The sequence below is a fragment of the Urocitellus parryii genome, chromosome 12, assembly GCF_045843805.1.
Source record: "Urocitellus parryii isolate mUroPar1 chromosome 12, mUroPar1.hap1, whole genome shotgun sequence".
NCBI classification, from domain to species: domain Eukaryota; kingdom Metazoa; phylum Chordata; class Mammalia; order Rodentia; family Sciuridae; genus Urocitellus; species Urocitellus parryii.
The window spans coordinates 68389159-68414426 of NC_135542.1; the positions used below are offsets into that span (position 1 = coordinate 68389159).

Genomic DNA, 25268 nt, shown 5'->3' on the forward strand with positions numbered 1-25268 from the left:
CGAGGGCTTAGAGACGGAAGTAGGTTGACGTAGCCGGAAGGGGACTCCTTCTCCTGCGGTAGTGTTGATGTTTTTGAGTTGCTGCTGCTTCTGCGACTGAGGGAACCGTAAACAGAAGGATGGTGTGCGAAAAATGTGAGTTAAGGACCCGCTTCTGAGGAGGAGCAGGCTAGGAAAACCTGACTGGATTTTATTGGGAACTTGGCTGAATCTGTTTTCTCACAGGGCTCCGAGTCTAACCTTTGTCCTCTTGCGGTGCTCCTCCCCAGTGTCCATTTAGTCCTATTTATTTTGTGTTCAGAGTGGTCTCTGTTCTGCACCTCTATTTCCGTTTCCTCCCCCTACCCACGAATCTCATCCATTTCAGCTTCTTGACTAGCGCCCTCAGGCTTCAAACGAACCTTCAAAATTGCTTCAGTGGCATCGGGAGTTGCAAGATACAGCAAGGAAGAATCCCGGATGCTCAGTTGACAACAACGAATGATTTTTTAGTACTAAGTGCCCCGTGCAATAGTTGAGACGGCTTTGTGTGCTGTTTTTAACTTCAGTAAGTGCCTTGTGCCGTACAGTATTTAATTTAAAAATTGTATACCTGAAATTTAAATTTAGCTGGGCATCCTCTATTTTATTTGGTAACCCACAGTCAGCATCCAGTCCAATGTCATATAAACGCTTGGCATGAATCCCTACAGCACTGGGACAGGGGAGCCTGGAAGTCTGACCATCTTCAAAGAAGACTATGTTTTTGTTTTGTTTTGTTTTGTTTTGTTATTGGGGGAGGTTACTGGGGATTATACTCAGGGGCACTCGACCACTAAGCCCCATCCCCAGCCCTATTTTGTATTTTATTAGAGACAGGGTCTTACTGAGTTGCTTAGCGCCTCGCCATTGCTGAGGCTGGCTTTGAACTCGTGATCCTCCTGCCTCAGCCTCCCTAGCCGCTGGGATTACAGGCGGGCGCCGCCATCCCTTGCTTTTAGAAAGGTCTTCCCCCCCCCCCTGTAGTTAACCACCCATGATTCTATTGCAAACTGTTTGAGATTTTTAGAAAAGATTGGATTTTTTAACTTTGCAATCTATTTATGTTTAAAAACAGCTTTCATATCGCCAAGTCTCTGTTTCCTCAGGCTAGATATATCTGGCTCTTTTGTGACAAAGTTTCAACTCCTCTTATTATGCCATTTACTGTCTAATGAACATGATCCATTTTGTTGATATCTCCTCAGTAGGTAAAACTTGAGACATAGAAACCCATGGTTTTCAGTTTTGTATTAAAGAATGTTCTCAGATGAGCCACTTTTAATATTTCTTGGACCTCAGTTTCTCACCTGAAAAACATAATTTATGTCATTTTGTGAAAATTAAATAACTTAGATAATGTCTAATACAAAATGGTAAGCTTAATATGTACTCAAAAACTTCTATTTCTATCATAACCTATTCCTTGTGTATGTGGCATTCAGAATTAAACTGCACCATTCTGTGTGGACATAGTGGAGATAACACTTTCCTCTCTTTAGATTACATACCATATACAATTATCATCTTACATTAAAATTTAAAGCCAGACACAGTGACGTATGCCTGTAATCCCATCAATTTAGGAGGCTGAGGCAGGAGAATCGCAAGCTCAAAGCCAGCCTTAGCAATTTAGTGAGGACCTAAGCAACTTAGTGATACCCTGTCTCAAAATAAAAAATAAAAGGGACTTCAGTGGTTAAGTACCCCTGGGTTCAATCCCCAAAACCAAAAAAAAAAAATTTAAATAAAAATAACTGATGTAATTAATGCACCATACAATTCACCCATTTAAAATGTGTTTTTTAGTATATTTGCAGAGTTGTGCAATCATTACCACAATTTTACAACATTTTCATCACTCCTCACATCATGCTTTTTGGCATTGATATCTTTACTGCACCCTTAAGCAGTTTTGGGGGGGGGGGTTTGTGTGTTAGATTAAATGTGGCTTAATGTCTTTAGATTTTATTCCTGCTCTGGTGTCTTTTAAGTTGTAGAGTTTTTAAATATTTTTTTGTAATTTTCGTCAGTTTTATAATTTTTATTTGAGGAGATAAGAATTCTGCCTGGTTTTACTTGTTTATAAATCTTTTTATACTGTAAGTACTTTGTCCCAAAGGAAATTAAGAATCCTGGGGAATTTATGAGTTAATTTCTCAAAGCACATAAAATTTTTGAGAATCCAAGATCCAGAGTAGTTATTGAAATAAAATTGATATATTTGATTCTAGAGTATGATATGTGTTATGAAGGTCATTCCCTCTTATTACTACTTTCTACCTCTCTGCTTTTCTAAAAAGTCTAACATTCCATTGTTCTTGATCTCTCAATCAGTTCGTTCCACTCACCCTATAAGTAAACTTAGATTTCTTTCATACATTAAACAAAACAAAACAAAACTACACTTTTTAGTTTTCCCTTTTACACTCTTAACTGTCTCTTTCCTGGTACCTTAATTTTTTTAAAGACTTGGTTTTGTTTATTGTCTTCACATTTTCAGAATTATTTCTTAGCACTTTACAAACTGACTTTCTACAAAACACTGAAATAACTTTCAGAAGTTTTCCAGTGATCTCCTTATCACCAAGTTCAAGAGCTTTTGGGGGGGATTCTTATTTTATTCTCCAACGTGTTTGACTTCAAGTAGCACATCCATTCCAATGAATGTCTACTTCACATCTCCAGCCTGACTTTGCTCATTCTTATGCAGGAAGAAATAATCCTGGCTATTTTGGAGCCTCACATTCAGGACTCTTTCCAATAAAGCCCCAGCATATCTCTCCAGCCTCATATTCACTGACCCTTACCCTCTTCACACTTGAGCCAGCCAAACTACTTTCTGTGCTCGTGTGTACCCTGAACTTTCCATGCCTTTCCTTAGGATGCATCCTTTCTCTAGTTTAACTTCATCCTCTTGCTTCCTTTTTCACCATCCCATATCCATATATTGAAACCCTCTCTGTAATATTCTCCACAAAGCATTCCTGAGCTTCCCATAATCAGAGTTATTTCTTCCTGCATGGAATTTCTCTTACTACTTTAGTACTTAATTTATTTTAGCTCACAATTATACTTCTTATTTTCTAGTTATATTTTGGGTTGAAGTGTTCTTAACTATTTGGAAGTCTCTGGTCCCCTGAGACTCTGATGAAAGATATAGACTTTTACTGAAAAAAATATATATATAAATGTATCAGTTGCAAAAATTTAAAAAGTCAAAATTGTAAAAAAAAAGAAAAAATATATATTCACATAAAAGGTGTGTGTACCTTTTTCTAGTAAAGATCTGTATCTTTCCTACATACACACACACCACAAACACAAACTTTACTTTGTTCATTTATCTCCTAATGTGTGCCTGTGGAACTCGAATTAAGAACTGCTGTTAGAGAAACTAATGAACTTAATTAAATATAAGTTACCTGAAATGTAGAGCTTTGTTCAATTCATGGTTTATTTTTCTCAGCACTTTGTGTAGTGGCTTGTAGATCATACATGCTTATTTAGTAAATGTCTACGAAATGAGTTGATTTATCAAATTTCTTTAAAGTATAAACAGTGAAAGTCTATTATAACCATCTTGTTCTTGGGTGCAGTGGAGTCCACCAGTAATCCCAGTGACTCTGGAAATTCTAGTGGCTGGGGAGGCTGAGACAGGAGTATGGCGAGTTCAAAGCCAGCCTCAGCAATAGCGAGGCACTAAGCAACTCAGTGAGACCCTGTCTCTAAGTAAAATACAAAATTTTACTTAGAGGGGATGTGGCTCAGTGGTTGAGTGCCCCTGAGCTCAGAAAGAAAAAAGAAACATCTTGTTAGTTTACAAATTTTACTAAGGGTCAGTTATCTATTGGCTACAATTGATATCCTGAGTCTCAATTTACTGGCCTTTACCATTCACAGACTCCTACTATACTATGACTGTTGATAACATTGTGATCCTTAGGCATGATGTAGAATATTTATTAAATAGTAAATTCTACTTTCATTTTTACTATCTTGTAACAGGTGAAAAGAAACTTGGTACTGTTATCACTCCAGATACGTGGAAAGATGGTGCAAGGAATACCACAGGTATTTTTTTCTTTTAGAAAATAGAAATTGAATCAAGTATTTCCTATGAATACGTTTTTAGCTTTTACATTATTTGTAATATGAAATGTTATGTGTTTAGTATATTTCATCTGTTGAACACTAAAGAATACTGAGTCCCTCAATAATTTAATCTTTTCGTTTAGTTCTCTGAGTTATATGTATAGAATAATATAGTAAGCAAGAGATAGCAAAATTATTAAGTGATTTTCAAATGATGATTTCATCTCAGTTTTGTATTTACTTTCCCCCTTTCACCTAGTTTTTAATATTTTTTAACAAATTTAAACTGTTTTCATCTTTATTATCATTAAATGCATGTAGTGAAATATATTTTCAAAGAGAAGGAAAAGAAGTACTTTCACTGTATTCAAGGTCTATGACACCATAGTAGAAACTTATAGATTCTGCAGTAGACAGAGAAAATGGAGAATCTTCTAAAGGTACTACTTTGATTAAGAAATAAAATTATTGCATTTTATATAAGTTTTCAGTTTCCTTAATAGTTGTTTTCTTTTTAAATAGTGTCTTAAGAACTTGGCTATTAAATAAGTATTTTAAAATTTTAGATATAGGCCATTCTATTGATAAGAGGTCAAAGAATGAACTTTTTAATTAATTATTATTAATTTATTTTATTCTAATTATTATTAGATATTATATGTAAAATGCATAGAAATAACTCACTAAAACATATGTATATTTTGATACAGAAAGTGGTGGAAGAAAGCTGAATGAAAATAAAGCTTTGACTTCAAAAAAAGCAAGGTGGGTAAGATCATACATAGAGGAGTTGTAAATTTCCACACTCTTTTACTATTAAGCCTATTGAAGTAAATATGTCATCCATCACTCCATTATGGTAAAACAGAGTTAGGGAGTTCTTGGTATCCAGAGACAAGATAGCTGCTCTAACCTGCTAGTTTCACTGTATCTTTACTGTATCAATATATTAAGATATTAGTGCTACTTCTTTTATATAATTTTATCAGAAAATATGACCTTTTTATCTACTTCTTAATTATCCAAAGATCATAAGAATTAGGGAAATGTGGAAAGATCATAACCTTTTGAGCTAGAACTAAATTTGAGTGTAGGTTCTATCACTGTCCTGCCCTGTGACCTTAAGTTAAACCATTTTCTTAACCTTTCTGAACTTTTACTTTTTTATTAGAGAATGGGCATAAAAATATCTCCTATCTTTAAAAAAAAATTTTTTTGACCCTATGCTTTATTATATCCAATTTTAAAAATTCCATGAACTCTTCCAGGTGCCACCATTTGCTTGCTTCAAGTCAGAAGTTTTCAGAGGCCTTATCTGGATACTTTCTGAATATCCTTCAGTTCTATTCTCTCCTACACACATTCTAGTCATGCTTTCATCCCCACCACAACCTTAAAGCTGCTTATCAGGGTCAGAAATGACATTTAAAGCTAAGAACCATTTAACCATTATTCTTATCTTACTTCATTAACCCATTAAGTTCCAAGTTTTCAATTCTAATTCAATTTCAATTTTAATTGAATATTTCAATTAAATTGACAAGATGGATTAAGGTGGTTGGGAATCATAATCTAGCACTTATATATTTTTTATTATCATTAAGAACCAAAAGTACATTGTCCTATAAATAGGATATTGAGACAATATGAATATATTTTTTATATTTATAAAACATTCTATAACACTTAGAGAAAATATATCTGGTATATTGGGACAAAGTGGGTTAATAACTCTTTTCTGGCAACACTTTATTCTCTTGGCTTTTGAAATACCCCATTCTCATGGTTTTCCTTTCAACTGTTGCTATTCTTTCTCAATTGAGTAACTCAGGACTCAGTATTAATAGTTGTTTCCCCCATTTATAAATTTATAAACTGTCCTAGCATGACTTCAGTTCTTTGGCAATTGCTTACCTGAATCACCTAATTTGATGTCTAACAGAGAGCCTCTTTTTTCTTCAGTCTTCTCATCATAAACTGCCCAATTCAGTCGTTCAAGCCTAAAAGCTACTGATATTCCTCCTTTACCTCCAATTTGCATATCCATCAGCAAGTCCTGTGGATCTGCCTCTAAAATATAACTCGAATCTGTTTCTGTCCATTTCACTGTTACTGCACTATTCCAAACCACTATATTTCTTGCTTGCATACCGAAATAATACTCTAGCTATCATCCTGCCTTTTCTCTCATTTTCTGCAGTTGTCTTATAGTAATCATAATGGTCTTGTAATTTCTTTGCTTAAAATTCTCTAATCATTTTCTTTTTCATGTAGAATAGAATCTAAGTTCCCTACCATGTTCTTAAAGGGTGCTCCATGATGTGACCTCTCCCTCACTCTGGACTTTCTGTTGTACCTCATTCCTCTTCATTTATTATATACCATTCTCATTCGATATTACAAGTCCACTCCCATCTAAAAAGGTTTGTACTGCTGCTCCTTCTTTTGCTCCTTTCTCAAAACTTACATATTTGTGTCTTGAGTCGAAGGTGAAACGTCACCTCCTCACAGATGGGTCCGTAATCAGCATCTAAACTAGTCTTTGCTCTTTCCCTACATCTCCACTACAGTATTCTGTTGAATTTTCTTAATAAGAGTAATTACTGCTTGAAAAACACTTGTTTTATTGGATTATCTGTTACTACTTATTATTCATCACTTCCCACTAGCATATCAGTTTGGTAAGAGCAAAGACTTTATTTGCTAAGTGAATAGATATTTTTTGACATTATCCCAAAGATTAGAAATAATAAAAATAATAAAGCTTTTCCTACATACAATATCTGGCACATGCTGGGTACTTATTAAATAATTAATACAAAACAACACAGTAGACTTACTCTTCAGTACAGCATCAAACTCTGTATAGTTGACCAACTTATTAGTGTGTACTAGGATCAATTTTTCTTGACTTAAGCTATTTGCTTAGATTATATAGTTTTATATACTTTCCTTTATGATCCCAAATTTAACTCTATTATCATTAAAAAGTAGCTATTACTTTTTGGAATGTGTACCACTATATTGCATTGAATCTACACTAGCATTGTTTATGAGGTGCATCATTACTTTAATAAAGAAAAAACACTGCCAAGTAATTGTAAGATTTCAGAGATTAAAATATGTATTTAGAATTATAAAATACAGTTTTTTAAAAAAGTAATCTCTAGATGTACAGGTCAAAACAAAGAGCTTATTGAAAAGAAGAATAATGTCTGTCTTCCTCTTGTGAGGAGTAAAATAATAATCTTCTGGGTTTGGAAAAGTTAACCTCTGAAAATTAGCTGTTGGGCTGTACCCCAGGAAAAAGCACCAGCATCTAGGACACTGTGTGAGGATTTATAAAAAATCATTTTGTAGTTAGAGAAGCAGTTATAAATCAAAGTATTTCTTGTCAATTTAAGAGGAACTATTTCTTCTAAGGTTATTCTGCACTCCAATCACTATTTTTATACAGAAGAAGCCCTGTTATCCAAAGGTATTAGGCCAGTTAATTGAAAATGTCAATCAAAGCAGGCAATCATTAAAAGATACCCATACGTTATTGATTATGTTTAGGTGCATATAACTTATTTATTTATAAGTTACGTATTTATAAGTATAGATGAATTCATCCATCATTTGGTGTTGAGAAAAGACCTTTGGAGTATGATTCTTCTGACAAGTTCTACATCATCTACCTCACATAAGTCATAACCGAATTTTTTTTTTTTTTTTGGTATTTTTAGATTAGAGCAAAAATTGACACTTGGAAAATGTGGAGCCCTTTCACTTACGATTTCCCCCAGTTTTAACAGTTGTTTACTCATACCTACTTTCATAGCAGAGTTAATGGTTCACGTGTATCCAGTCATCCTAAAGTACATACTTGGTTTTTATGGAATTAGTCACTCCTTTGTATTCACATTTTATCAGTTTTCATAATATTTATGTCACACAAATAGAATGACAAATTTGACAGAACCACATTTGAGAATAAATACAGCTCTTCCTAAGCATACAGCTTACATAGAAGGAGCAGAGATATTAGACCATAGTCACCCAGGAGAGGTCTGCCTGTCAGCTATAGAATCTGAGAGAAGGAATGATGAGCATGAATTAATCCTGCATGTTGCTTAAGCAAGTTGAAAGTTTCTATTGTAACATACAATTTTCTTTCTTAAAATCAAACTCTAGATTTGATCCATATGGAAAGAATAAGTTCTCCACTTGCAGAATTTGTAAAAGTTCTGTGCACCAACCAGGTTCTCATTACTGCCAGGGCTGTGCCTACAAAAAGGGTAAGTTTTTTAAAATACCATTTTTCTATTCCTAACCTACTTCATTACAAAATAGAACTTAAAGCATGTTCATGATTAAAAGTAGATATTTATTTTTCAATTTTCTGATGCTGGTAAATAATATTTTAAGCTTCAGGATTGATGGTAAATAATCCATTCAGTTGGTATTATGATTTGATTGCTTACATGTTTTCTTTTGTTTCAGGCATCTGTGCAATGTGTGGAAAAAAGGTTTTGGATACCAAAAACTACAAGCAAACATCTGTGTAGATGTATTGATGAAGTTACTGGCTTTCTGTGATTTTTCTTTCTGCTTTGAATTTTCAAGGCATAAATAGATGTTCAACTTAAAAATAACCTATTTCAGGACAGTGATTAAGTTTTAGCCAGGAAAGTTGATCAGTATTCATTCTTTTGCTCTCAAAATGTTCTAAACAGCAAAAATGTAACTAATATGTTCCTTTACGTGGTAATTTTTCTTATGAGCATTTTTTAACTAAAGTGGCAAATTTAATGAAAAGGTATTTCTGAGTTCTGTATGCACTTTTTAACTTAACATTGTTTTATCTTAACCCTCCATCTACTCTTATTTATAGATATTTTAAAAGTGAGGAGATTATTGATACTTTGCCTTGAACTTGGCATCCAGAATGAGAATTCATACCTCATTCCCTTACTGATGGCATAGTTCTTAAGAGTCAGCAGTCCCTTAATGAATTGTAGTTTCAGAGGATATTTAAATATTTGAGGCCACTTGATTGCTGAATAGTTCCTTAGTAATTAATTCAGACCCAAATCAAAGACAAGTTGGATTTGTGATTTTTAAAAAAATTGTTTTTGAAGTCAAAGTGCCAGTTCCTTTCATATGTGAACAAGAATACAAGGAGTACCTGTGTGTCCATATGAATACACTGGTTTTCTGAAAACATATTACACATATTAATTGCTTGAATTCAAATTGATATGAAAGCTATGAGAACGGTGTTCATCCATGTTGATGTGTATTGAACATGAATCCCCCCTCCTTTGGAAAAGCTCTTTGAAGCAGATAACAAACTTTCTTTTTTTAACCTCCTTCCCACCCTTCAAAGAAATAAATAGAACAAAGCAAACATCTCGACTCTTTTTTATAATGTAGATAACTTTTTAAAAGATTTTTATTCTAATTTGTTATATATGACAGCAGAATGCATTATAAGTCATATTAAGCACATATAAAGCACAATTTTTCATATCTCTGGTTGTATACAAAGTATATTCACACCATTTGTGTCTTCATACATGTTCTTAGGATAATGATGTCCATCTCATTTCACCCTCATTTCTACCCCCATGCCCCCTCCCTTCCCCTCCTACCCCTTTGCCCTATCTAGAGTTTGTCTTATCTTCCCAGGCTCCCCCCGCAACCCCACTATGAATCAGCTTCCTTATATCAGAGAAAACATTCAGCATTTGTTTTTTTGTTTTTTGTTTGGATTGATTAACTTCACTTAGCATTACATTCTCCAACTCCATCCATTTACCATGATTTTTTTTCTCTTTTATTGAGGAGTAATATTCCATTGTGTATATATACCACATTTTCTTTATCCATTCATCTACTGAAGGGCATCTAGGTTCACAGTTTAGCTATTGTGAATTGTGTTGCTATAAATAATGAAGATAAATTGAGAGATTACTTTGAGGTTTCAATAAAGTTCTTCCTTATATTGCCTTCACAAATTCAAAACTTCTCCTTTTAAAACTTGCAACCTACTATAGGTGACCAAAAGGATATTCCCTATTTCCAGTAGCAGTATGTATAAATTTGTGTCACTATAAAATATGTAGAATATTGTAGATAACATGATAATTTATATGGTAAAGACATTGCTTTTATTGTCTTAAAATTACTATGAAAGATACTTAAAGTTTTAACTGTACATTATTTTTCAAATAGTATTTTTTAAAATACATTGTTATTTTCCCAGAGAGATTACAAGAATAATGCAAAATAAATAGTATCTCTGAAGCAAGAAGTATTCTCCTATGTTTTAATCAATTTGGGATTTTCAATTAAAATCATAGCACAAGGAACTTGTAGTTATACCCAGTTAGAGAGTGTCCCACATCTATTAAAAATTGGATTGGTTGACTTTGAAAAAAATAAATTTCTCAGGAATTATCTGAGACATGGACTTGTACAACTCACTTTTTTTTTTTTTTTTGATACTAGGGATTGAACTCAGGTACCATGAGCCACATCCACAGCCCTATTTTGTATTTTATTTAAAGATAGGGTCCTAAGTTGCTTACACCTTGCTTTTTTTCCTGAGGCTGGTTTTGAACTCCCCATCCTTCTGCCTCAGACTCCTGAGCCTTTTATACACACTCCTTGAGTAGCCTCTTTCTTTGGTTCCAGTGGCCAGACTGTGGAGTTTTTTGTTAGTATTATACCTCAAGGCAAAATATGTTAGTAAACTTCATATTATCTGAAAAAAAAAAGGGTAATGTAACTATTTTAAATTGAATAAAAGTAGCTACTAGATGAGAATGAAAACCCCAAAACAATGTGAACATAAAATGTGCTTTTATAACAAAAAAAAAAGCAAAAATTTTAGAATTAAGGCCAAACATAAATTATCAAGGTAAACATAAAAGTGATGAAAGAGCCTATTTTTAAATTTCAATTTATTTATTTTGTGATGCTGGATATTGAACTCAAGTGTACTCGACCACTGAGCTATATCACTAACCTTTTTTATTTTTTTAGTTTGGAGACAGACTCTTGCTATCTTGCCTTGGCTGGTCACAAGTTGGCAACTTGTGATCTTGCCTCATCCTCCCAAGTAGCTGGGATTACAGGTGTGCTTGGCAGAGCCTAAAGTCTCAGATTATATTTTTAAAATACTGAGCACAAATACCAGTAGAATACTTCAGTAAATTTTTATATTCATCAGAATATATAACCACCCAAATGATGGAATTACATGTGTGCAGAAATTTAATGTTTCCCATATTTATCATTTACTCATCTCATATATATTTTTCCTTGACCCATTGAAGAGCATGCTGCAGACATCATACCCTTTACCTTTTAATACTGCATATGTACTTCATAAGAAGCAGACTATGTCCAATTGGTTTTTAGTTTTCATCTTGGGTTTTTTGTTGTTGTTAGTTTGTTTTGTTCTTTATGTTTTAGTTTTTGGTCCCATGGGCAATTTCTTTTTAGATACAGAACCTAATCCAGGGTTGTATGTTGTATTGTCATGACTCTGTAGAACAGTTCCTCAGCCTTTCTCTGTCTTTTCTAATATTGATATTTTTGAAAAATACAGGATAGCTGAAGAGTAGAATATTCCTCAATTGGGCTTTTCTGATGTTTCCTCATAGAGTATTATGCAACGCCCGTGGGAATATTGTAATTTGGTCACTTGAGTAACATATTGTCCAGTTTCTCCACTGTGTAGTTACTGTTTTTCCTTTTGCAACTTTTAGGTCATTTGTTAGGAAGAATTTTGATACTGTGTTGGTAATTCTATTCCCATCATATCTATCCCTTTTAGATTTAGCATCTTTTGATAATTTTAATCTGAATAATTTTTACTAGAATGTTTGTAAAATTTTATTTTCCTAACTTTCTGTACTTATTAGTAGTCATTCAGTAAGAAAGATGTTTCCCCTGTCATCAGTTTAGAATAAATGCTTTCTTCTGAACCATTTGAATGTTCATCATAGACATAAAATGTCTTCTTCCCCCTAATACTTAAGAGCAAGGATGTTCTCCTTTATAATCAGTAAAATTACCAAATTGCAATATTAATATCAATGCAATACTTTTTTCTGATTTTTTCCATATTTCACTGTTGTTTCAGTAGTGTTCTTTGTAAGAAAAAAAAAATCTGGTCTGGGATCCAGTCTAGGATTATACATTCCATTTGATTGTCATGTCTCTAGTTTCCTTTAATCTGAAACAATTATTAACCAGGTTTTCAAAAATGCCAAGATCAAGAAATACATGGGTCAGTTATTTTATAGAATGTTCCTTAATCTGGGTTTTTCTGATATTTTTTCAAAATCAGATTGAGCTTATGCATTTGGGGCAGAAGTGACCCTATCCTTTTTACAACATCTTATGGTATTAGTTGTTCTGTTAAAAGGATGTTAATTTTGATAACTTGTTTTAGATGGAATCTACTAGATTTTTCTGATGTAAGTTTCTGGTTTTTCTATTATATTAATAAATGAGGGGATATACTTTTAGATGAGAAATATTCTGTGTCTCAACAGTTTCACACAATAATTCCAGTGGCTGAATTAATTGTTATTCTGATGTTCGTCAAATGGGTTTTCCAAATCTATCATTCTTTCTGTATTTATTAGGTGGCATTCTACTGTAAGGAAAATCCTCCTATTTCTCTCACTCATTTATATTAGTATAACCTTGTAGATTCCTGTATTCAGTCTGTTACTATAATTTGTTTTGATATCAAATTATTCCAAATTTGGAATAATCTTTTCAAGCAGCTCTTGGGTCTCTTTGACATCTTATTATTCTTAGAGCAACTCCTTACTTTCCAACACAGGATATTACAGGTTCATCTTTGTTTTCATATTTTTTTCCCTCCCACTCCAGCTCTGGAATTAGTTAACATTTCCCCAGTGTCCTTAATTTCCTTTAATGGGGATTGGTGTTTAAAAACTAAGATCTGGGATTCCTTAGTTGTCATTGCTTTTAGGCCCTTTGGTGGAAAGAGCCAGGAAACCTATATATTAGAAATCACAAGTTTTAGTGATACCTCCATTTTCATTCTAGGGCTCCAGGGTTCTTCCTTGCCTTTCCCCATTCCATATTTGTATTGTCTTCCATAGTGAAAACTGGTTCTCAGTATCATCAATATGGTTACTCATTTGTAGGACTCATTTTTTTTATATTGGATATGTATACAACTTATAATTAAAATTTGTAAGTTTTAAAAAGTATTTGGGCAAGCCACAGTAGGGTTCTATGTGGTAATGTCATTTATCAGTCTGTCCTTATAGGAAGAAAGCTTGGGAACTTTTATGCATATGCTGTCTTCTAGATAAATTTAGCAAATTGTGCTAAGTCCTTTTTTTCCCAATTGAGCCAACATTTACTGGACTTCTTTATTTTTATTCCTAGTCAGACTGCTGTTATTGATTCTAAATTTTTTTAAGCAAGTACTTGATATGTAGCACATCAAATTAATGTGAAATTATAAAAGTAATGTGTATCAACAGAAACAAGGAAAATATTTTGAAAGAATACTAACTAGGAGAGACCAATTACAAAGCAACGATTATATTAAAGAGTTAGAAACTGAACAAAGGTAGTCCTGGGAGAATGGAAATAAAGAAAGATTTGAAAGAAATTCAAAAGATTTGAAAAGACTCAAGATTAACTGGGGGGGAAATGAGATGGCTGTGAGTCACAGTGGGCCTTATTTAAACATAGCAGTAGTAGGTCTCTCCACTAGATGGCAATGATGCTCTTAGTTTTTAATTTGCCTCTATGGTAAAAGTTTTGTAGTTACAGCAACTTAAAGGTCAAAATGGACTTAAAGTTCTCAATATTACTGTGAATAAGATTGCCAGAGAATTTTGCTATACAACATTAAAGGTCCAATAAATATTTACATGTGTATACATACAGGAAGAAATACATGTATATACATACAGATATACTTCAAAATGTGACTGATTACATTGGCAGAAGTAAAATGGAAACCCTCGGAGGCCAGAAACAAAAGAGAAAGTACAAATTTAAAGGGTAAAGTAGCACCAAAGCCAGTGCTTATATTAGGAATGTCCGCTAATACTTGAGGATCTAAACCTATATTTGATTTGATTGCAGTACTGGAAATTGAACCCAGAAGCACTCTTATCACTAAGCCACATCCCCAGTCCTTTTTTATTTTAAGACAGAACCTCATTAAGTTGCCAAAGGCTGACCATGAATTTATGATCCTCCTGCCTAAGCCTCCTGAGTAGCTAGGATTACAAGCATGGGTAATCACTGCCTGGAAAAATCTACATTTTAAAGAGCATCACAGATACTAACCAAAAGAAAGTAAAAAGGTAGGTCCTAAGATCATAAGGCATAAAGTGTAACTAAAGGCAAAGATCATTATATGATACAAGGTTCAAGTTTCCAAGAAGACAAAATTCTAATGATGATATAGCTTCAAAATATACAAACAAAAAATTGTAATGGAAGATATTCCACATTGCTTGCAGTAAATTGATAGAACAAGCAGTCAAAAGATGATAATTCAGGAAGATTTAAACAATTAACAAGTTTGATCGAGCAGACAGAATATATACCCAGCAAGTATAAGCATTCTTAAACAGGGAACATCTACAAAAAATAATCATGCATTAAGCCATCAGGTCAAGATTTGATTTTATAGAAAAACTAGTTTTTAACCACAAATATCAAGTTAGAAGTGGATAGCAGAAAGATAATTTTTAAATATTTGGAAATTTTAGACACTTTTAAATAATCAATGATACAAAGAACCATAGGAAATTGAGAAATATTTAGGATCAAATGACAAAATATTTTGTCAAAATTGAATACAGCAAAAGTGGAATCTAGAGGGAAGTATGTAGCTTTAAATATTTATATAGGAAAAATTAATGAGCTAACCATAAAACTTAGGAAAATGAGAAAATGGGTAGAAAGTAGAAATTAATAAAGAGGATAAATGAATCCTATCTAAAAATTTATTAAAACTCAGTAAAGCAAAAATTTGGTTCTTTAATAAAATTCTCAAACCTCTAGCAAGACTGGTCATGTCAGGAAAGGCCAATTTTATAAATAAATGAAACATAATTATAGATGCAACAAAGATAATATGAACTATTTTGTGTTAATATATTTGAAAATTTAGACCAATATAAAAATATGCCAACTGAAACTACTTGAGAATAAATTAAAATTTTCTAAATTCTATTAACATTGAAAAACTTTTATCAGGCATTGAAGACATCAGAATAGAGTGATTTTGCAGGCAAATTGTACCAAAATTCAAATAACAGGTAATTCCCATTACACAACTTTTTCATCCAATGAAAAAATGGGAAGATCATTATCACTCATGAGCAAAGATGGAAAATATTAGAAAATTAACCCAGAAATGCATAATAGCTAGTAATATATTGTGATCTGTATGGTTTTAGAAATGCAAATGTGGCTCACATTTTTATTGTTTTTTTAATTTATACATGACAGTAGAATCCATTTTGATATATATATCCTATTCTAATTAGGATCCCATTCTTATAGATGTGTATGATGTGAGATTCACTGTAGTGTATTCATATATAAAAATAGAAAAAATGTCAGATTCATTCCATTGCCTTACCTTTTCCTATCCCACCTCCCTTCCCTTCATTTTCCTTTGTCTAATCTACAGAACTTCTATTCTGCCATTCCCCCTTTTGTGGATTAGTTTCCACATATCACAGAAAATATTTGACCTTTGATTTTTTGGATTGGCTTATTTCATTTAACATGAGTCTCCAGATCTATCCATTTACTGGCAAATGTCATAAAGTCGTTCTTGATGTGTATATATACCATTTTCTTTACTCATTCATCCATCAGTTGAAGGCACCTAGGTTGGTTCCCATAGTTTAGCTATTGTGAATTGTGCTACTATAAATATTGATGTGGCTGTATCACTGTAGTATTCTTATTTTAGATCTTTTGGATATATACCAAGGAGTGGGATAACTGGGAATTACCTTTATTTGAATTTTGGTACAATTTGCCTGCAAAATCACTCTATTCTGGTATGTCTTCAATGCCTGATAAAAAGTTCTTCAATGATAATAGAATTTACAAAATTTTAATTTATTCTGAAGTAGTTTCAGTTGGCATATTTTTATATTGGTCTAAATTTTCAAATATATTAACACAAAATAGTTCAAATGGTGATTCCATTACTAGTTTTTTGATAAATCTACATACTGCTTTCCAGAGTAGTTGCATCAATTTGCAATCCTACCAAGGAGTATACCTTTTCCCCTTATCCTCACCAACATTTATTGTTACTTGTAATCTTGATAATTGCCATTCTGACTAGAGTCAGATGAAATCTCAGTGTAGCTTTAATTTGCATTTTTCCCCAATTGCTAGAGATATTGAACATTTTTTTCATGTATTTGTTAACCATTCATATTTCTTCTTTTGAGAAGTATCTGTTGAATTCCTTTGCCCATTTATTGATTTGAGTTATTTGCCTTGGTGTTTTTGTTGTTGTTTGTTTGTCTGTTTGTTTTGTGTGTGTGTGTTAAGTGTTATGAGTTCTTTGCTTGTCTTGGAAATTAACACCCTATCTGAGGTGCAGGTGGCAAAGATTTTTCTCCTATTCCATAGGCTTTCTCTTCACACTCTTGATTGTTTCCTTTGCTGTGAAGAAGCTTTTTAGTTCGATGCCATCTCTTTTATTGATTTTTTTTCAATTTTACTTCTTGCACTTTTAGAATTTTGCTAAGAAAGTCAAGTTCCTGAGCCATTATGTTGGAGTGTTTTGGCCCACATTTTTAAAATCTATTAAATTAACCACATTAACAAATTATAAGACAACTAGATGGCCATCTCAAAAAGTGTAAAAAAACTCATTTAATAAAATTCAACAATTAATCATAAGGGAAACTATTAGAAAACTACAATAGAAAGACATTCTTTAACCTAAAGTGTGGACCTTCTAGGATCCCTACTAATTGCCCTGATAGATCAATGAGGATTCTTTTCTACTCTGCAGTTATTTGAACAGTTATTTATCCTATGTGAGATCTGGGCACTCCTTTGCTCCCAGCTCACCTTTTGTTCTTCTTCAGCCTTATGAACTCGTATGCTACACGTGTATAGCCTAGTATTCAGCAAAGATAAAAGACTGTTTCTTTGAAGGTTTCTGGAACTCTTTTTTTCTATATAGTTGTACCCTCTGCAAAACTCTGCCCTACATCTTCTGTCTCACACTGCCTGAAGTCCAGTCTTTTTCTTGACTTAGTAAGATTGATAGAATCTGCCTGGATATGGAATGTGTCTCCAGGACACACCCTCTTAGGAATCACAGTCCTGTGCTGTCCTTTGTCTAATATGAAAACCAATTTTCTAAATTTTGCCCAGTTTTCCAGTTGTTTACAGCAGGAAATAAATCTGATCCCTAGTATCATGGTCACAAGTGGAAGTTTATTACAGATGGACTAAGACTTATGACAGATTCTCATCTCAATAAACCCATTGTACGTTGAATATATTGTAAATCAAAAATGCATATAATACCTAACCTCCAAACATCACAGTTTGGCAACACAGTAAACTGAAATGTTGGTTGTTCAATCTTGTGACCTCATAACTGACTGGTAGCTCCAGCTTGATTCTCAGCTATATGATCATTTTTTTTGTTGTTGTCTGCTTACTCTTAAGAGAGCAGGGACACTGTTGGATTGTTTGGCAACTCTGCTTATACTGGTGGGCCAGTTGACCATGGGTTTAATGTAAGGCAGACTTTCTCTAATGACACTTTTGACTGGATAACTCTTTGTTGGAGGAAACTTTCCTTGTGCACTATAGGATGTTCAGTAGCATCCTTGACTTCTATGTGCTAGATGCCAGGAGCACATCCCATGCCATTGGTATCCCCAGCCTCAGGGTTTGTGGCAATTCAACATGTCTCTAGAGATTGCCATAAGCCTTCAGCTGAGAATTGCTGATGTAGGATGATCTGTTTGGGATGTTCATGAGTGGACTCTTAAATTTTATATCTAGGTATTCCCCGTTGGATAATTTATTTGCCTGAAGGATGAAGTGGATGAAGAGAGCAGTGAGTCTTTAAATACCCTCACCCGTGCCTCGTGCTTCTTCATCTCGAAACTATCTATTTTTCTTTCAGTAGCCTTCACCTCAAGACTTTGGTGAGTGTGGGAGAGACAGGCAACCAGTGGTAAGAATGGGGTGAAAGAAGAAATCCAAGAATTCACATGATTCTCACAGATCTTTCATCTAATTGGTCTTCCTTAAGTCAACATTCCCAATTCACAGTACTTCCAGAGGTGCTATCAGTTCTTGAGCCTGTTGAGGATTCTGAGTTTTTTTCCTATATTAATGTCACTTTATGATGACTCTTCAAGTCTGCCAACTGTTACCAGGTGTCTCTGCTTTCTACCCTACAAAATTTGACTCCTTTGATATCTTCTTTAACTTTCTTTATCTGTAGGGTTCATGGCACTTTCCCTCAAAATAGCTTTGATGTAGTTGTAGAGGGAAAAGTTAAGAAAGATCAAAATTAGATATGTTTTATTCTGTTAACTTTTTCTAGAAGCTTCCATTTCTTGCACTTTTGATAATCTCATCACATTCCTAATAGTCACCAGTTATTTTGGGAAGTTGGTTGTTCAGGGGAAAGGGACAGCTCTAACCTATTTTATTCCTGCCTTTCCTTGTGCCTTGCTGGGGCTAGAGCTCGTTGGTAGAACATGGGTTCCCCAAGCCCTGAGGTCAATCCCTAACATAAAAAAAAAAGAGTTAGTTGTAGCCACCAACCAACCACGTCCTGTGGAAAAGTAAGCTATTAGTATTGAAAAGAGGCCCACTCAAGACAGCTCTTGAATGAGAGAAGAAACTGGGCGTGGTTGCCTGTGCCGATAATCTAGGCTTCTCCAGAGGCTGAGACATGGGGAAGGCAAGTTCAAGGCTAGCCTAGAGAACATAGAAGATCCCATCTCAAAAACTAAAACTTATAAAAGAATGGGGGGAAAGGTTTTTATAAATCCAGAGTAGTGTCATTGGAATGTAAGGATTTTTGAAGAGCAACCAGCCTTCTTGGATTATAGAACCAGAAAGAAACTGAAATGCTTTCTCTTTTACTGCTACTTTTTCAGTGAACTTTTTGTTTTCTTGGTACCTGGGATTGAACCCAGGGTTGCTTTACCACTGAGCTACATCCCCACCCCTTTTTATTTTGAGAGGGGGTCTTGCAAAATTGCTTAGGGCCTCCCAAAGTTTCTGAGGCTAGCCTTGATCTTGTAGTTCTCCTGCCTCAGCCTCCCAAGTCACTGGGATTTCAGGTGTGCAACCCTGTGCTTGGCTCCATGAACATATCTTGTACAAGGCCCATCAGTTGCTATGCCAGTCCCTGAGTCCACATGACCCTTCTGGCTCCACTCTGCCACCAACTGCATCTTTCCTCTTGTCTTTCAGTTCAAATTACTGAAAAAGAATTACAGCCTAGTTCCATATTTCTAGACAGGGTGTAAATTAAATATAACCAAGTGACCAGCATGGGAGAAAGTGGTGGGGCAGGGGAGGTGTTACACAGCCATATCCATTCAGCAGGGACCTTGTATGTGGCAGGAAAATTGACCTACCCAAGCCTAAATGAAACATTTGTTTTAATGAATCTGAATTAGAACAGAAGCTAGAACTTTTGAATATACAACCTTAATTTTTGAAGTTGGTGTCAAGTGCAGAATCCATGTACCTTACAAAGCCATTGTCAAGATGTAAGTGTAAAAAGTATGGGATTGGCTTAGTATGGTGATTCCTTTCATCGAATGGTTTGTACCTCAAATTAACTACTCTCCATGATTCCTGCAAGTCTGCTGTCTGCTGAGGCATCTGTTCTCTCTGACATCACCAGTCCTCAGCCTGTATTTTTACCTAATGTTTACAAATTCCAAAGCATACTAAAGCACCCTCAACACTCAGCCCCACAGAATTTGGTCTGCTGTGGAGCTCTAAGAAACTCACTATTTTTCCAAAATAATGTATAATGTTTCTATATCTATGTAATTGTTCAAAATCAAGGGTCAGCAAACTACAGCCTATAGGCAAGTTGCCTGTTTTTGCAGATAAAGTTATATGGGAACATAGCCATGGCCACTCATTAACATGTTGTATAAGGCTGCTTTTGTGTATGATGGCAGAGTTACAAAGCCTAAAATGTTTACTGCTTGGCTCTTTTAGAAAAATTTTGCAGACCCCTCTTCTAGTTAGTTCTAGAAATGATCAGCATGTTTGGGAAAACTTTGGGTTGTTGTAAAAGGTTCATAGCTGCAAAGTAGTGGTACAATGTTTTCCCAGGCTATTTTTATTGTTTCTTAATTCCTTAATCACTTTAAGGATTAAATTTAGAGCCAAAAGTCACTCAGACATCTCTAAAGATTATTTTACTGGCATAAGCTAAAGCACATATTATTGTACATTCATGGACTGAAATATTAAGTAATTTGATCTAGATGATTGTTTACAGTTTAACTCAAATGTACTCAGTCTGTTCTGGTTATTTATTCAAGGATTATATTTTCTTGCCACATTTACTCAAGAATAATAGTATGTGATCATTTCCTGTGTGATCTGGAATGTGGGGACCTCTCTCCAAATGCAGCCCTCTGATTTGTTTCCATGATGTGGAGTTGGCCTTTAGGTGATGTGATTGAGGTTTCCCAAACAGGATGTTAATTTTCACTCTTCACAGTTGGCGAAACAAAATCCTTTGTATGATTTTGTGAAGGCCAAAGAGCCTCATATCCTCTCACACCATCTTTAATTTATAAAATAAATGTTAACTTGGTTTCTTTGTGCATCATTTGCAACAAACTTGTATTTTTAAGGTGTTCTCCCCAACTCAGGCAAGCACACTCAGCTAAAGCAGCCTATTTGGAAACAAATGAGTTTTAGCCAAGAGTTTAATGATAAAAATACATTGCTTGCAAAAGTTCTAAGCAGCACTCTGGTGCCTCCTACACAGTTTTACCAACAAACTCTTTGCCTGAAATACAAAATCTTTAAGGCAGCCTCCACTTTCTCCCTCCAAGATGGAAGAGGAAAGAAAGGTTGTGGTTTTTGCAATACAGAGGACCCTCCTCTTCAGTGTCCTCTCACAGGTTCCTGATTCCCACAGTACAAGTTGAAAAAACGAGAAAACAGTCTTCATGCCAAGACATGCAGCAGTTAACTCTTTTGAATGAGAAAAATGTGTGTTCATGACCACCAAACTGAGACAAACAGCCATCACTGCTACTGGAAACTGGGGACTGGGTCTGAGCCAGAGCAGCTGCTCTCTGTGCCTCTCCTACTTAAGAGAAGACTAGCCTGCAGACTGGCCTGTCACAGCTTGCCCTGCCCCAGAACCCTGGACTCCCTCTCTGAAGTTTCCACTTGTTCCATCTTGTTCTACCCAGTAGACCGTCTCTGGCACCTCTTCTTTGCTAGGCATCCTGCTTTGGTGAACCCTACAACCTGCATTTTCTCCAACGTAACACTGAAGTTTCTCCTTTACCTGTCTTTCCCTGGCCTCTTCCCTCTCCCACTAAACTGTAAGACCACCCAAATCCAAAGATCATGGTTTTCGTTTGTTGGTTTTTTGTACTAGGGATTGAACTCAGAAGCACTCAACCACTGAGTCACATCCTCAGCCCTATTTTGTATTTTCTTTAGAGATAGGGTCTCACTGAGTTGCTTAGCGCCTTGCTTTTGCTGAGGCTGGCTTTGAACTTTCGATCCTCCTGCCTCAGCCTCCTGAGCTGTTGGGATTACAGGCATGCACCACCGAGCCCAGCAAGACCATGTATTTTTTTGTTCAACAAGACTCTTATTGAGGAATTTGGAGCCCGATCCCACAGCATGTAGATCATAACCAACTTTTTCTTCTATCAGATGCCGTGTCTCTGATTTAATATCAAGCTCCTTGATCCATTTTGAGTTAACTTTTGTGCACGGCGAGAGATAGGGATTCTGATTCATTTTGGTGCAAATGGATTTCCAGTTTTCCCAGCACCATTTGTTGAAGATGCTATCCTTCCTCCATTGCATGCTTTTAGCCCCTTTATCAAAAATAAGATAGTTGTAGTTTTGTGGATTGGTTACTGTGTCCTCTATTCTGTACCATTGGTCCACCCGCCTGTTTTGGTACCAGTACCATGCTGTTTTTGTTACTATTGCTCTGTAGTATAGCTTGAAGTCTGGTATCGCTATACCGCCTGATTCACACTTCCTGCTTAGTATTGTTTTTGCTATTCTGGGTCTTTTATTATTCCATATGAATTTCATGATTCTTTTATCTATTTCTACAAGATATGCTGTTGGGATTTTGATTGGCATTGCATTGAACTTATAGAGAACTTTTGGTAATATCGCCATTTTGATGATGTTAGTTCTGCCTATCCATGAGCAGGGTATGTTTTTCCATCTTCTAAGGTCTTCTTCTATGTCTTTCTTTAGGGTTCTGTAATTTTCATTGTATAAATCTTTCACCTCTTTTGTTAGGTTGATTCCCAAGTATTTTATTTTTTGGGGGGATATTGTGAATGGAGTAGTTGTCCTCATTTCCGTTTCAGAGGATTTGTCGCTCATATACAGGAACGCCTTTGATTTATGCGTGTTGATCTTATATCCTGCCACTTTGCTGAATTCATTTATTAGCTCTAATAGCTTCTTTGTAGACCCTTTTGGGTCTGCTAGGTATAGAATCATATCATCTGCAAATAGTGATAATTTAAGTTCTTCTTTTCCTATTTTTATGCCTTTAATTTCTTTTGACTGTCTAATTGCTCTGGCCAGTGTTTCGAGGACTATGTTGAACAGAAGTGGTGAGAGAGGGCATCCCTGTCTTGTACCAGATCTTAGAGGGAATGCCTTCAATTTTTCTCCATTCAGAATGATGCTGGCCTGTGGCTTATCATAGATTGCTTTTACAATGTTGAGGTATGATCCTGTTATCCCTAATTTTTCTAGCGTTTTGAACATAAAGGGATGCTGTACTTTGTCGAATGCTTTTTCTGCATCTATTGAGATGATCATATGGTTCTTATTTTTAAGTCTATTGATGTGGTGAATAACATTTATTGATTTCCGTATATTAAACCAGCCTTGCATCCCAGGGATGAATCCTACTTGATCATGATGTATAATTTTTTTGATATGTATTTGAATCCGATTCGCCAGAATTTTATTGAGGATTTTTGCGTCAAGGTTCAATAGAGATATTGGTCTGTAGTTTTCCTTCTTTGATGTGTCTTTGTCTGGTTTCGGAATCAGGGTTATGATCTACATGCTGTGGGATCGGGCTCCAAATTCCTCAATAGGACACCCATAGCGCTAGAGTTAACAAATAGAATCAACAAATGGGACTTACTCAAACTAAAAAGTTTTTTCTCAGCAAAAGAAACAATAAGAGAGATAAATAGGGAGCCTACATCCTGGGAACAAATCTTTACTCCACACACTTCAGATAGAGCCCTAATAACCAGAATATACAAAGAACTCAAAAAATTAGACAATAAGATAACAAATAACCCAATCAATAAATGGGCCAAGGACCTGAACAGACACTTCTCAGAGGAGGACATACAATCAATCAACAAGTACATGAAAAAATGCTCACCATCGCTAGCAGTCAGAGAAATGCAAATCAAAACTACCCTAAGATACCATCTCACTCCAGTAAGACTGGCAGCCATTAGGAAGTCAAACAACAATAAGTGCTGGAGAGGATGCGGGGAAAAGGGCACTCTTGTTCATTGCTGGTGGGACTGCAAATTGGTGCAGCCAATTTGGAAAGCAGTATGGAGATTTCTCGGAAAGCTGGGAATGGAACCACCATTTGACCCAGCTATTCCCCTTCTCGGTCTATTCCCTAAAGCCCTAACAAGAGCATGCTACAGGGACACTGCTACATCGATGTTCATAGCAGCTCAATTCACGATAGCAAGACTGTGGAACCAGCCTAGATGCCCGTCAATAGATGAATGGATAAAAAAAATGTGGCATTTATACACTATGGAGTATTACTCTGCATTAAAAAATGACAAAATTATAGAATTTGGAGGGAAATGGATGGCATTAGAGCAGATTATGCTAAGTGAAGCTAGTCAATCTTTAAAAAACAAATACCAAATGACTCCTTTGATATAAGGGGTGTAAACAAGGACAGGGTAGGGACGAAGAGCTTGAGAAGAATATTTACAGTAAACAGGGATGAGAGGTGGGAGGGAAAGGGAGTGAGAAGGGAAATTTCATGGAAATGGAAGGCAATCCTCAGGGTTATGCAAAATGTCATGTAAGAGGTAAGGAGGGGTAAGTCAAGAGAATACAAATGGAAGACATGATTTACAGTAGAAGGGGTAGAGAGAGAAAAGGGGAGGGGAGGGGAGGGGAGGGGAGGGGGGATAGTAGACAATAGGACAGACAGCAGAATACATCAGACACTAGAAAGGCAATATGTCAATTAATGGAAGGGTAACTGATGTGATACAGCAATTTGTATACGGGGTAAAAGCGGGAGTTCATAATCCACTTGAATCAAACCGTGTAATATGATGTATTAAGAACTATGTAATGTTATGAACGACCAATAAAAAAAAAAAAAAAAAAAAAAAAAAAAAAAAGACTCTTATATAAGGTTGCCAGAATTAAAATTGGGGTTACTTATTCCCCAATATGTAGTCCACCACAGGAATTCGATTGTTTTGAATGAAAGAAAAAGGGATGGGACTTCAGACTGAATGGGGCAAAAACAGCAGTGTTATAGGCAGTTTTATTTCCAACAGCCCCATGAGCAGGAATTTGCAGAGTTGAATGAAAGAAAGCCACGGAGGGTGGCCATTGACAGTGAGCCTCTGCTTTCACTTGCTGTCTTCCCACCCAACCTCTCCCAAGACTCTTTCAGGCTAAGTGCTGCAACATACAACTGATGGAACTTTTGTTAGTCAGCCAATTCTTTTAAAAATCCCTTTATTTCAGCTTTGTGTCCAAAACTTCAGGCACTTAGCTCCAGACGCCCCTGTGTAGAACATTGTCAGGAGCCTATAGAAAAACTGTACTAGCGCCCAGGGGGCTTATTTTGATTATCTAAAATTTCA

At 35.2% G+C, this 25268-nt stretch overlaps 1 protein-coding gene across 1 annotated transcript; it reads left to right on the forward strand.

Annotated features, from left to right (window-relative positions):
- Positions 1-45: 45 nt before the first annotated feature.
- On the forward strand, positions 46-10310 carry Cript (CXXC repeat containing interactor of PDZ3 domain). Its single transcript, XM_077791892.1, has 5 exons — positions 46-135; positions 4027-4092; positions 4824-4878; positions 8290-8393; positions 8599-10310. The coding sequence occupies exons 1-5, from the start codon at positions 120-122 to the stop codon at positions 8661-8663; spliced, it is 306 nt and encodes a 101-aa protein (XP_077648018.1). The 5' UTR covers positions 46-119; the 3' UTR covers positions 8664-10310.
- Positions 10311-25268: the final 14958 nt, after the last annotated feature.

Bases quoted from the DNA above. Each gene is read 5' to 3' on its own strand.
- Cript (XM_077791892.1), top strand. The intron at 4,093-4,823 runs GTATTTTTTTCT...ATTTTGATACAG, and splicing joins TGGTGCAAGGAATACCACAG to AAAGTGGTGGAAGAAAGCTG. The intron at 8,394-8,598 runs GTAAGTTTTTTA...CTTTTGTTTCAG, and splicing joins GGGCTGTGCCTACAAAAAGG to GCATCTGTGCAATGTGTGGA.